Here is a 12,984-nt window from a genome sequence, read left to right as displayed (position 1 = left end):
ATCAGATCCGGTCACTCCGCTTATTTTGAACTTTCCTCTTTCTGTGAACATTATTCCTTCAGTCTCGGTCGGTGGTTTGTCCTTTTGAGAAGCAGGCAATGAAATCGAGAGGTCAGGAGAAATGTTGTCAACTCCATCATCGGGAGTTTTCTGGACATTTTCCTGCAAAAGTCTTGTAAGCAAGATCGTACACAGTAGATTTATCAGTTGTGTGCTGATGATAACTGATCAGTTAACTTGATAAATGGATTTTTCTCTGTGTGACTTGTCTGAACAATTGAAAAATGACATTTCTCAAAAATGTAAATGCATCTATGTGTTTGGATGCTGAGTGTTTGTCATTGTTAAGGCCTTGAAATAATAATTGAGTAAAAGTTATATTAAAAAATAATCATACAGCATTTAAACTGTAACAATTTGTAAACGTAAACAACAAACAAACTCAAATTATGTTTTCTGATGAAGATCATGTTTAAAGAACGGAAGGAAGCTGTTGAAAAGGAAACTTTGTCATTGGAAAGTTGTTTTGAACCGAAAAATAAGATATTATTTATTGTGTCATCATCAGAATGTGACTCCTGACTGACCTTGTAAAGTTTACTCAACAGAAATCTTACAAAAAACCCTCAGCAGTTCTAATGTTAAACTTGTTTACTGTCCTTGAAGCTGTCGACTGATGTTGTGACATTGGAAACTGAAGAGCAGGTTCGGATTCGTTTGAGTTCTCAGTGTCCAAACAACTTGTTGATGTGCAGCATGTGTTGATGACACTGTTACTTCTGTTGTAATTAAATTGTTGCACAGCAAAGCAGTAAAATAGAAAAGCTATTGACCATTTGAAGATTAATTCAGGAATGTATAAGATTATAAAAAAACAAAAAAAACTAGAAGAGATGAGTACTGCAGATCTGAACTCAGTGAATACTCCAGGTGCTGTTTACACACTGGTCCCGGATCTGTTGCTTAATTGAAACTTCAAACCAGACGTCGGCTCACATCCGCCCTTCCCCTCGGCTGCACACACACACTTCCGTGTGATTGGCCCGTAGCCACTGGCCCGGAGCCCAGAGGGCGTTTTTCAGTATAAAACTCCAGCGTGTTGAGAGCCAGAGTCAGAAAAGAAAAGTGACTCTGAGACTCACAGGGAGACAACAGGAAAAACTAACTTCTATTTTAAAATCCTGCGTCTGAAACCTACGGAAAATGTGCAGAGGATTAGCTGCCTTACCCCAGACCTGCCGGGAGAGGTGAGACCTGCAGCATCACGTTACTCCTGTCCCATGTCTTTAGATAGAGATGTACTCTGGGGTGGATCTGTGCTGTAAACTTCTGAAGACTTTAAGTTATTTTAAATCCACGCTGGTGTCACAGGTGTAGTGTTTCCATCTTAAAGAGCTTTCAAATAAACTTTGTAAAGTTTTTTTCTGTTTATGCAAAGTCTTTATCACCTTAATAACAAAATGTCATATGTGTGACATCAGTTTTCTTATGGTTTTCTTTGTGCTTTTATTTTGACAGAAATTTGAGCTGATACAGAAACACATTTCTAATGAATTATAATATTATGTTTTTACTTTCCTTTTTATGTAGCTGTAAAGCTGGCAAATGTTTACATCGGCAAAGATTTGAAGTTTAAATCTGAAAAAACTGCAAAACTTGTAAATGTCATAACAATATCTTCATGTTCGTATATTGAACTACTTCTCTTCCTCCTCGTTCACCTCCTTTTTGGAAGAAAACTCAGATTCTTGTTGCCTTTGGAGTTAAATATCTTTCAAAATGTACAAATCTGACACCTGAGTCACTTCAGTTACTCGTGTAAACAGAGTCGTGCTGGGAAGAGGATGATAAATATCAGGAATTCTCGGATAAACATCACGACTGAGTTATTATTCCTGCTTCACACCCGAGGGGTTGGAAGAAAGACTTTGTCACACAAGCCTGTTTTCTGTCACGCAGGGCCAAGGAGATCAAGTCGAAGTTGGGAGTTCTGCTGCAGAAGCCGGAGAATGCCATCGACCTCATCATCCAGTACCCGGAGAAGCCGGAGAAGAAGCCGGAGAAGCTGCAGAAGTGAGTGAGGGAAGATTTTAACCAGATTTAGAGACAGGGAAAGAGTCAGAGGCTCCCGAGCGGATAGAAGAAGAGAGGATTAAGAGGACGTTAAAGGTTTCCAGATGCAAACCAGTGAGATGTGAAGTCTCCTCGGAGAAAAGATGAATAACAAACAACAGGCGGAGCTGCAGAACATTTTCACACAATGAAGAAGTTATGCATATAAACTTAGAACTTAAACATTTGACTGAAATTTGACTGAATGTCATTTAATAAACACTTTACACCATTCTGGCAAATCACTCAGATACCACCATATATTTTGATATTTATTTTATTAAAATCTTTGGTTTGAGTTTAGCTCAGTTGTTCCTCACTGCCGAATAATAATTATACAAATTTTTAGTTAACGCTTTTCCCTTAAAATAGTTTTTTAAAGACAGTCTATTCAATTCAAAGCCTTTATTGTCCCAGTGCTGCAGATAAACAGTGTTACACATTACAGATTCATAAATACATAACAATAAGTAGATTAAAGTATAAATTAGTATATATACTCAGTTATATTGCGCATATTAATCTTGCACAGTTAAGATAATATTACACTTGGTTCAGTTCCTCCGTTCAACCTGTGTTATATTCCACATTTAAAACAACAAGTGCGTGACAAAGTAAAAGGTACAACAAGAAAATAGCAACATGCAATAAATACATCAAAATACCAATAACAACAATAAGATAAGATAAAAGAAAATAGAATAAAGTAAAATCTGCTATGATGAAAACGTTCTCAACTCGAAACGTTTCTCCTGAAGGTGACAGAGCAGCCGCGGTTCTCACATCCTCTTTACCTCCGTCTGTAAAACTCTGTTTGGAGTCTCAGCTCCGAGTCCAGAAGCTCGGACACACGAACACGAGCAGACGTGATCCGTCTCACAGGACGGTTTCCAGACGCAGATCTCACAGCAGAGATCAGACGACGCAGTCTGGTTCACAACGTGTGGATGTTAACAACCCGCTGGTTGTTGGGAGATTTAAACACGTAGAGGATCATTTACATGAAAACACGTCGTAGATCATAAGAACAGACGCATTCGTGGTCTGTGTAGGAAACTTGTTGATGCCACTTTCTTAGTCTTAAATCACAGTGGATCTTAAAAGTATTTTCACCTGACAGTTGGCAAAATGTGGTGAAAACAATAAATAGCAGCAGCTCGATGGATAGAACTGCAAACACTGGAGAAGAGTTCAGTTTGTGAGCTCGTGTTTATTAACTGTTTGGATGATTTCTGACCAGCTTTGCTGATCTGAGGTGTTTTGTGCACAGGCCTGCTCCGGAGGAGGCGGCTCAGTGGCGCGAGTGTCTGGACCGAGTCCTGACCAACAACTGTAGGTCTACCCCTCTCTCTCTCTCCTTCTCTCTCTCTCTCTCTTTCGCTCGCACACCAACACACAAACACAAACACAGTTAATTCCCTGGTGATTAACATCTAAATAATATCCTTCCTAGCTCCAAGCTTAACATCAGTACAAATAAACACATATTTTTATACTTACATTATATTCCCTTTTTACTTGAATGCACTTCTCTTGAAACCAAAGGTGATCTTAGCAGCTCTCTAGCAGAGTGGACTTGCAGCGTTAAGAGGCCGATTCACAACCAAAGACAATAATAGTTTTCGCCTAATATTCAACATGACATCCATACAGCCATAAAGAAACCAATTTAAAAAAGAAATGTCTCCCCTTGGGTCCATGCATCTAGCAATATTGATCCCAAGTCTTCAGAAAATAGGCAATAACCAGTTTGACTCTCATGCGCAGCTCTGGAGCTGGGGGGGAAATAAATGCCTGGCAATCCCCCACATTCCAAAAAGGCCATAAACTTATTGAGAAACATACAAAAACATTTTTGCCACCGGAATGTACAACCGATATGCCAACGGGAACACTTACAGACCGACGGAATCCGGTTTGAACTCGTTGTAACCGATTAAAGCAGTCATTTAAATGGAGCTTCTACTCTGTAGCAGAGGGACTTGCAGCGTTAAGAGATTCACAACCGAGGAAAACAACAAGTACAATCGTGTTTATGTCCATTTGGCCTGAGGGGAGAGTTGTGCCGGTGACACGGCAGCAGAACAAAGGTGCTGTACAGTTTCATGGACAAAATTTCCATATTTGAGGATACTTCTCCAAAATCATGGAAATCCAGTCATCACAGATGTCAGACCCGGGGAAATCCTCACTGAGCTGTCAGAACTTTGTCGGCTCTGTTCGACCGCTCATGCAAACAACTTTATTTTCAGCTGCTGTTCATTTGCATTGAGATTCAAATTCCCATCCAAATTCATTATGATTCTCTGAATAAACCTTAAAGAGGACTTGAGGATGTCACACTCGAACTTGATACCTAAAATGACAGAAACAAATGTATTTAACGTACATTTTGGTCCGTGCTGTCCCATCTGCTAACATGGATGAGGTGACATGTATGACCTGTACTGCATCCAGCCACCAGGGGGTGATGAAGATGATTGGGCTTCTCTTCTGGGGGCTGTCTCATCCTCCATGTCTTCTTCTATGTGAAGCGAACACCACGGATCAAAGTTTAATCCCTCAGTTTTTCCGCCACAGGAAGTGAAGCTCTTCCTGTTGACTTTTCATTATATCTCAGATCTAACGTCCTTTATCTGTTTAACACGATTTAAGAGTTTTTGTTAAAGCCGGCAGCAAAATTACCAGGAAGTAGACGAGTCCACAGGCGTAAAGACAAACCAGGAAATGCACTCGATGAACTGCAACTGCATCTTTGTGTTCTGATAATGTCTTTGAATGACACACACACAAACACACACACACAATGAGGTAAAGAAGTAAATGACGTGTACCACAGCAAAGCCTCATTATTTTACACCCTGCCCGGGCTTCTTACTGATTCTGACGTCTGCTCTTTGTCCAGCGGACTGAGGAACAACACACTTGTGAGGATCTGGTTTCCATAGCAAGATGTTTGCTCGTTCTTTATTTGTATTGTGTGTCGATATCTAATTGGTGTCAAGGAACTCGGGGGAACCAAACAAACACGTTCTCTAATCAGCGATTCTGCAGCTTCCAGCAGGTTCGATTTAGGACTTTGGGATCAAAATGAATCAAGACCTTTTTAATCAAGATGCTATTAGTCATAACTCTGAATAATTATCACAGTAAAATAAGATCTGAATCATTGAGAAAGAGCATTAACTACACAATATGGCAAAAGGTTGCTCTTAAAAAAAATATAGCGTAAATGAACTTTTACATATCAAAGTCCTAAATCTACTTAAGATGCATATTTAAGACTTTTTAAGATCAAATAAGAAACCTGGTGTTTTTCACCTGCTTCTTAAAACAACTTGACCAATCTGTGTTTCTTACATGGACGACTAGATCATATTTAATTTGCATTACACGATGAGAACAATAAATCCGCCCAATGAAGAGATTCAGAAGAATCCTGTCAACTTGAAATAGTCACAATCGTATTTTTCAGCAGATGAGTTTACATTCAACGTGATTGATTCCAGAAGCCAAGCAGCAGCAGCAGCAGCTCCAGTGTTTACTCCACAAAGTACACCGGGACCCTGACAACCAGCAGGACCGATGATTAACTCCTTAATGAGGCTTCGTGCTACGAGTGAACTCAGCTGCTAATACGGAAACAGACCCGAGAGCAGATCTTAGCTACGCAATGTGAACGGAGCAACGAGCTCGGTGGGTGGCAGGAGATGTTCCTAAGTGGCTCCTTCAGAGGACAGAGAGGTGTGTGTGTGTGGGTCTGTGTGTGTGTGTGTGTGGGTCTGTTTGTGTATCCCGGGCTGCAGGGGTCATGTTGTGGTAACGTCTCCGGGGAGAAGTCCAGATGATTCCACCAGAGCTGATTTATTGGCCACTTGCTGCAAACTGCCGCCACAGGATCACGTATCGACATGAGACTTCACGTCAACGTGAATCTTTATGGCCTCTTTCTTGTTAATTCAAAGGGGAGTTATTGCCCCCCCACACACACACACACACACACACACACACACACATACACGGCTGCACTTGATAAATAATGTTATATTATATTATACTTCTGCAAATACTCTTGTAATATTAGTACTAGCTCTATGTTACGACAGCAATATATGTGTGTATATATATAGATATATGTGTGTGTGTGTGTGTGTGTTTACGTATGTTTGTATGTATATGTAGAATGGCACAGTTTGTTATCACACCAATGACATTATTTGTAGAAAATAGACCCCCCCCCCCCTTAATCAGGTCCCATCCACTTACATGGAGGAGGCGGGGTTTATGACCTGTGGCCAACCACCAGGGGGAGATGAAGCTGTCATCCATCTTTACATAGAGTCTCTCTTCTTTCCTGCTCTCTCCAATACCTTTATTATATATATATATTAATAATAACTGTTAACAATAAATTCTGAAACATGTTAAAAGTCGCATTAAAACTCACTGACGGTCAAATTATTACAAAACAAATCACTGCACGAGAGGAACAATTGTTTGTTGTGGGTCTGAAACACAGACAGGATTGTTCTTAATCCTTTGTTTGTGAGTGTGTGTGTGTGTGTGTGTGTGTGTGTGTGTGTGTGCATGTGTGTCCTTGTGCTGAAGGTCTTTTTTTTTTAAAAGCAGCTTGATTGCGACTCGTTATTTCTATTTTGGACCAAAGAGGGCGTTTAGATTTGAGATAAAAGCCCGAGGCCGCGGCTTATCGTCCGCAGCACATGCTCCGTCACACAATGAGACCTTTCTCCTGCTTTGTGTCCAATTACAAAGCTTTCAGCTCAAATGAGAGATTGTTTTCATCAAACCTCAATTTGGGATAAACACTTTTGCTTTTGTGCAAATCGAACTTTAGATTCCCCCCCCCCCCCCCCGACACACCCACACACTGTCAAAATGCCATCGTCTGTTTTTGTCGACTGAATTGTCGTCTAATTATTTTCCACTAAATAGGTTTTTCTTTCCTCACCATGGTGACTATCCTTTAGTTTTATCACACGGCACTTTGCTCGATACAAACACGATTATCATCCCACTTTTATAAGTTTGTGTTTTGCTTTTTGTTTTTCCATCGTTTTCCCGTCTGTAAATCGTGTGTAATAAAAGCTCTCAGGCACGACTCTGGTAGAGCAACGGCTCCTCCGGCCTGCTCTGTGTTATAAACGCTCTGTAATGGCTTTGTTCAAACACGACAGGACTGTTATGGAAAGAGAGCCGCAGTGCCTACGTGATGTCTGACATCCAGCATGTGAGGGGGGCGGCAGGAGGAGCAGGTCTCACAGAGTCCTCGGTTCCTCTCACACACAGAATCCAGGAGGAGACTTGAAAACAAGATGTTTATCGAGGGTCAAGTCTCCTGACCAGTCATTTCTTAGAAGGAATGAACAATTAGCATTAGGGACAAACAGATTTTCTAAAAGGATTGGATTCAACTGAACGGATAAAGTTAGACACCTTAAAAAACTGAGTGGTATTGAAATAGAAACCCTCTGTAATATAAGGGGCACACAGATGTCCTGATGGTCACTGAACGTCTCATTTAATTTAGTCGTGTGCGTTGGAGGAGCCACACAAATGTCAGTGGGTCTTTGATTATGTCTTCACCTCATCTGTTGTGTCTTCTCTTCTTCCTCCCTCCCTCAGACGGCCTGGCTGCTTTCCGAAGCTTCCTTCAGTCCGAGTTCAGCGAGGAGAACATCGAGTTCTGGACGGCCTGCGAGGACTTCAAGAAGACCAAGAGCCCAGCCAAGATGGCCGCCAAGGCCAAGAAGATCTACGAAGACTTCATCCAGTCCGAGGGACCCAGAGAGGTCAGGGACTTAAATTACTCCCTTGTTGTTTCAGCTTTATACGACTCATGCCAAGTTTGAATTCTCACTTTCAACAATCAGTCGGATATAAACTCTAAAGAGCCGCATCACAAGAAGAAATTCCTTATTTTGTGCCTTTTCTTCTCTGCCTCAATTATCCACAAAGCAGTTTGATGAATGCAGAGACGCAGCTTCTCTAAAGATCTAGATTTCCACATATTAAATACACAAACTTTCAATAATAACTCCAGTGTGTTGGGAACACAAAAGAGATTTTATCAAGAAGAGTATTTGAACGTTTCACCCTGAAGTGAGTCAGTGAGTGAAGCTTAGTCAACAGTTTCCATTCAGCGAGAGTTAACATCTTTTATCAGGTGACTAGTGAGTGGAGGAGAATTACAGGCGAGCTGGAGTGTAAACACATGAGGTCACAGACAGAGAATGTTCTGAGACTCTGCAGCGACCAGAGAAGCATGAGCACATGTGGCTTCTGAAGAGGAAACAGCTTCAGGGACAAGACACCTCTAGTTTTTATTGTTTTTCAATAATTTAATTTAAAGAAATGAGCCTTAACAATGACCAATGGGTTCAAACCCAACACGAGCACCTCATTTAGAACCGTGTGGAGTCAAAACAAGATTATAAATCACCTGAGTGAGTGTGTGAGTCCATATATATCATCATCGTTATCTTATGCTAGTGGAAAACAAGCTGTTTTGAGTGACGGCAAATATGTGCATTGATAAAGGTTAATGTCCACACACACGTGGCCATAAACGAGCCACGGCAATAAAGCACAGCTTGATACCAGCAAGCGGGAGAGAGAGCAAACACACGGGAAGGAAGTGGCCCAGTGAAAGTTGAAAGTCCGACTGGAAGCAAGTTGCATTTCTGAGAAAGTGACTCAGATCAGTGCTGCAGCTCACATGTGTTTATATTTAAATGAACTGGTTAATTCCAACGATGAAGAGCTCTCGTCCTCCTCCTCCTCCTCTTCCTCTGAGTCGTCTCTGACAGCAGCTCTCCTCCTCTTCCTCCTGCTGCAGGTGAACATTGACCACTTCACCAAGGACGTGACCCTGAGGAACCTGGTGGACCTCTCCCCCGCGACCTTCGACCTGGCCCAGAAGAGGATCCACGCCCTGATGGAGAAGGACTCCTTCGGCCGGTTCCTCCGCTCCGACCAGTACCAGGAGCTCCTGGTCAACTAAGCAGGAGGCTGAAGAGTGGGTGGGGGGGTGGGGAGGTTTCAAACAGCAGTGACTCAAATGTTTTGGAAATTAATTCTATATATTTTCTTTAATCTGAATATTTCGAATAAACCACCGTTGTGTTTGAGTGCATGAGAACCAAAGACTTTTATTTTACAAACAAACTAAAAGGTGAAAAACCGTATATTTCAAATTATATGTTTTGAAACTGAGCTAAAAGGGCCGACTGCCATTTGAAATATCCACCTCCCCATCCAACACACACACACATACACACACACACAAACACACACACACAAGAAAATACAGAAAACTGAAAATTATATCTTTTATCTTTTTATTTAAATGAGAAAAGGCCAGAAAAACATAAAACAATATATTTCCAACAAATTCCAAATTTCTTTCTGGGGGCGGGAAAGCAGTGCGTCCCCAGATATCAGCTGATCCCCCCCGAAACACACAAATGTTTACTTGTGACTGAATAGAAACCATTCAGCAGCTTTATTACATATAAATTAATATGAAAAAGATTAAGAAATATTCTATTATTCTGCAGCAAAACCAGGCTTCCCTTGTTGAAGACTGATATCAGCGTGACTGTTAAGAGCCTCGTGCTTTTCTCAAGAACTCCAGAAGCAGAGTCAAGTGCCACGGACGGAAATTATCTCCAACTAAAATAAATGGGAAACTCAAAGTCGGGAGTCATTTATTGTAAACCAGCAGATTCCCTGAATAAATTCCAGCTAGGACCAAATATTTTGTCATTTTAATAAACCAACAGCGTCCCGGAATATTCGCTGCATGACTAACGAGCCCTGCTGGCGGCGCGGCGCCCTGAGAGAGCGTTCCCTGAGAACAGTGAGGACGAGTCGGCTCGGCGGGTCGAGCTCTAGGCCGCCACTTAACTGCAAGTCGCTAAGATGGGAACATGGAGTGGGAGGGGATCTCAGAAGGACACGTGAGCAGAGCTGTGGTTTATACAGAGAAAGGTCTTTTTCCCATGTGGTGCATCGAACTGTACGTGTCCGTGCCAAATATGAATTCCTCAGCAGAGCGCAAACCTCCGCCGAGGCCCAACTGTCTCCTCTGATCCAATCAAACTCAATCAAACTGCCTGAATAAGCATGTTTATTATGATTATTATTATTATTATTATTACAGCAACACTGGATGTTGAATATGTCACTCACACACAAATATGTGCAACACTTCCTGTACCTGTTTCAAATTAAAAGCACTTTTAGGTTTTTCTGTTGAATTCGTTCATTTGTTTTCACCTTTTTTATTGTTATTGCTCTGAACAAGAAATGTGATCAGATCGAGCATCCAGCCAAATTTAACGAGCTCCTTCTTGGCCCTTGTTCCATCCTTTCACCCAGTTTAATGGAAATGTGTAGTCGGCAAAAGAACCAACTAAATCCACGACCTTGGCGGAGGTCAAATCAGCCGTCGACCTGGTTAACGAGTACAAAACAAAACGTGGGAAACAGAACTTGCAGGTTTGGGCGCCGCACTCCGACAGTTAAGGTTTAATCTGAGCTTGTTTTATTTAAAGTCACTTTATTAATCACAAAGGAAAGTTTAGGGATGCTGACCAGTACAAAAAATAATCACACGTTATAATAAATCCAGTTTTTTATATATTTTCATTTTATTTCACAACCGTCAACACTTCACAACAACCACACGTTATAACCCACGAGTGTAAACTGTCACTAAACACTGATCTCCACCGAGCTGAGGCCGATGTGATGGAGGAGCTGGAGCTTGTGAGCGATGATGAAAAGTTAAATAAATACACACTTTAAGTTCATGATGATATATTTACTCTGTTAATGCTTTGATCTTCTACATTAAATGAACATTATATCGATACTCAGCATTTTTTAAAGCTCTTATTGTTGCAATGACTACAAATAATCCAAGGATTTAAAGCGTCACAGATCGGGGGGGTGATGTTTTTTTTTAGATTATCTTAAAGTTAAATTATCTTTAAACTGCATTGAGGGTTTCCTGAGACACAGATTAACCAGTCTGGTGTCTTCACCCTCGCATGCATCAGAACCACAGTCGATACCAATAAGGGCTTTAACAGTGCTGAGTACATATTGTCCCATGTAGCCTCACATGTATGTTTTGGAGTCGCCCACATAAAAAAATATATATGCATACAACTCCTGAAGATGTATTTATTTTTGCGTGTAAATGTCGACTCTCTGAATGCAGCTGGAGCGGAGTCTGATCTCTGGTATAAAGGAGGAAACATCAGATTTTCATTTGTCACTTTGTTTTTCTTCATAAGATTCCTGAGGATATATATTTTATGTATGTAATAGAAGAGGAGAAATGTCCCAGAGAGGGAACATGACTGGATTCTTGGCGGCACGGTGGTGCAGTGGTTAGAACTCACAGCAAGAAGGTTCTTTGTTAGATCCTGCCGGCCAATCAGGGCTTCCTGTTTGGAGTTTGCATGTTTTCCACAGACATGTTCCTGAAGGTTCCTTAGGGGCTGAATCTGTGAACACAAATATCTGATTAATCTGCTTCGGATATTTTGCATATCTTTTCCTACCAGCTCCCTATTTAAGGTTTATGGGAACATTTCAAAGTGAGTCCATGTGAGAACACAAGAGAGAAAAATTTCTGAGGTTTCTAAAATGTGACGGGGGCAAAACTGTGAGCGCGCAAATAACAAGGAGGAGCCGAACGAGTGGAAGACGCAGACGAGGACGTCAACTGGGAACGATGACGAGTTTCAAGAGATTCAGGACGAGGGGCTGTCGTGTGTAAGAGCTGCTGGACACCAGAGGATATCACAGGTCAAATTTAGACTGGACACAACAATCGTGGGGCGCTTCTGACTAGAGGCCATCCCTACAAATTAATCCTAATGCTACAGATTTGGTGGAAACCTCCCTGATCTTGAATTGTCAAAATCAAACATGTTAGTTTTCCACACTCCAGGTCCAGAAGGTGTCGGTAAAGTTCCTTAAAGTTGTTTGACAACTGACATAAAAACACTGGAGAAGAGTTGTGGAATCATCGCAGTGAAGTGTGCGATCTTACTTGTTTGTGTTCTGACGACAATAAGATCAACAATCGGTTAAATCTGTCATTATGTCTTAGAGTGTCTTAGGAAAGTCCTCTGCACCAGGCTTAAATTAAGTTTTTAATAGATATGTAAAGAAAGTAGAGATATAAAGGTGAAGATGTGTCTGGGGAATGAACTGAAGAAAGTGCTCATAGTACTGAGGGATGAGGTGGAAGGATGAATAGATGAAGGGAAACTGGTGTTAAGGGTTCAGCAGGTATCTGAAGGGTCGGCTGTCGATCACAGGTGAAGTTCATCCTGCACCAGAGGATCCTTAATTGACTTCCCAGCTAACGTTGGGCGTTCGTCCAGCGAAGTTTGAGGAAGACGAACTGGAAACTGAAAACAATCGCTCATAAACCTTCAAGGAAAGTGTCCGAGAAAACACACGAGTCCCTGAATCTGTTTTCTGCATGGGCTGAATTGTCCCGGAGAACGAAGTGCTCCACCAGAAGCAGGGTGAGAAGCCCGAGTGGAAACAGATGCAGCTGAGGAAGCGGCTGCCAACACAAACACTGTCTGATTCCACACGGACGCATCCGTTACCGCACTTTCTACAAATAGACGGAGGAAGGTCACATGCTCTCGGGCCCCGAAGGACGTCGGTGACATTTCTTACAAATGTTTTGTTGAGTTGATGATTTCGAATGTTCCGGTGCTTGGTCACATTCACGGAGAAAAGTTTAAAAAATTGGGTTATTGCACAATAAATTCTCTGTTTCATGATGAGTCTCCAGCTGTAAAACCTTGAGCACTGTTT

The 12,984-nt window shown here is 41.6% G+C and overlaps 1 protein-coding gene across 1 annotated transcript; it reads left to right on the top strand.

Annotated features, from left to right (window-relative positions):
• Positions 1-1,121: 1,121 nt before the first annotated feature.
• rgs5a (regulator of G protein signaling 5a) lies at positions 1,122-11,401 on the top strand. The gene is made up of 5 exons (XM_062395881.1): positions 1,122-1,247; positions 1,960-2,073; positions 3,383-3,444; positions 7,756-7,922; positions 8,969-11,401. The coding sequence occupies exons 1-5, from the start codon at positions 1,204-1,206 to the stop codon at positions 9,131-9,133; spliced, it is 552 nt and encodes a 183-aa protein (XP_062251865.1). The 5' UTR covers positions 1,122-1,203; the 3' UTR covers positions 9,134-11,401.
• Positions 11,402-12,984: the final 1,583 nt, after the last annotated feature.

Source organism: Platichthys flesus, chromosome 9 (assembly GCF_949316205.1).
Source record: "Platichthys flesus chromosome 9, fPlaFle2.1, whole genome shotgun sequence".
Classification (NCBI taxonomy): Eukaryota; Metazoa; Chordata; class Actinopteri; order Pleuronectiformes; family Pleuronectidae; genus Platichthys; species Platichthys flesus.
Note: the sequence above shows the minus strand (reverse complement) of the source record. Positions and strands in the feature narration are given on the sequence as shown.

Coding starts and splice junctions, on each gene's coding strand:
- rgs5a (XM_062395881.1), top strand. CDS start 1,204: ATGTGCAGAGGATTAGCTGCCTTACCCCAGACCTGCCGGGAGAG. Junction 1,248..1,959: donor CCCCAGACCTGCCGGGAGAG/GTGAGACCTGCA, acceptor TCTGTCACGCAG/GGCCAAGGAGATCAAGTCGA. Junction 3,445..7,755: donor CCGAGTCCTGACCAACAACT/GTAGGTCTACCC, acceptor TCCCTCCCTCAG/ACGGCCTGGCTGCTTTCCGA.